A 296-nucleotide genomic window follows, 5' to 3' on the forward strand; every position below is an offset into this window, starting at 1 on the left:
GTAGCAGCAGCAGCAGTAGCAGTAGCAGCAGCAGCAGTAGAGCGCAATCAATCTATATCTCCAAATAAAAAAAAACTAAAAAAACAAAAAAAAATAAAAAAAATAAAAAAATAAAAATAAATAAAAATAAATAAAAAAAATAAAAAAAACTAAATTGTGTTGTTTGGTTGTTCAGGGGTGTAATAGAGAAGACGACATTTATTTTAGTTTTATTAAAAAAGATAGAAGCAGCAGGCAGCAGCAGCAGCAGCAGCAGCAGCAGCAGCAGCAGCAGCAGCAGCAGCAGCAGCAGCAGC

The 296-nt window shown here is 34.8% G+C and overlaps 1 protein-coding gene across 1 annotated transcript in view; it reads left to right on the forward strand.

Annotated features, from left to right (window-relative positions):
• EMH_0062010 (uncharacterized protein) overlaps positions 1-296 on the forward strand; it is a gene marked incomplete at both ends in the record, with an annotated part of 4668 nt that overhangs the window by 647 nt on the left and 3725 nt on the right. Inside the window, 2 exons of the mRNA XM_013497988.1 lie at positions 1-21; positions 176-294. Coding sequence (XP_013353442.1) covers positions 1-21; positions 176-294 — 140 coding nt within the window. The remainder of the gene's footprint in view (positions 22-175; positions 295-296) is intronic.

Source organism: Eimeria mitis, genomic scaffold, assembly GCF_000499745.2.
Source record: "Eimeria mitis Houghton genomic scaffold, Emh_scaff3074, whole genome shotgun sequence".
NCBI classification, from domain to species: Eukaryota; Apicomplexa; class Conoidasida; order Eucoccidiorida; family Eimeriidae; genus Eimeria; species Eimeria mitis.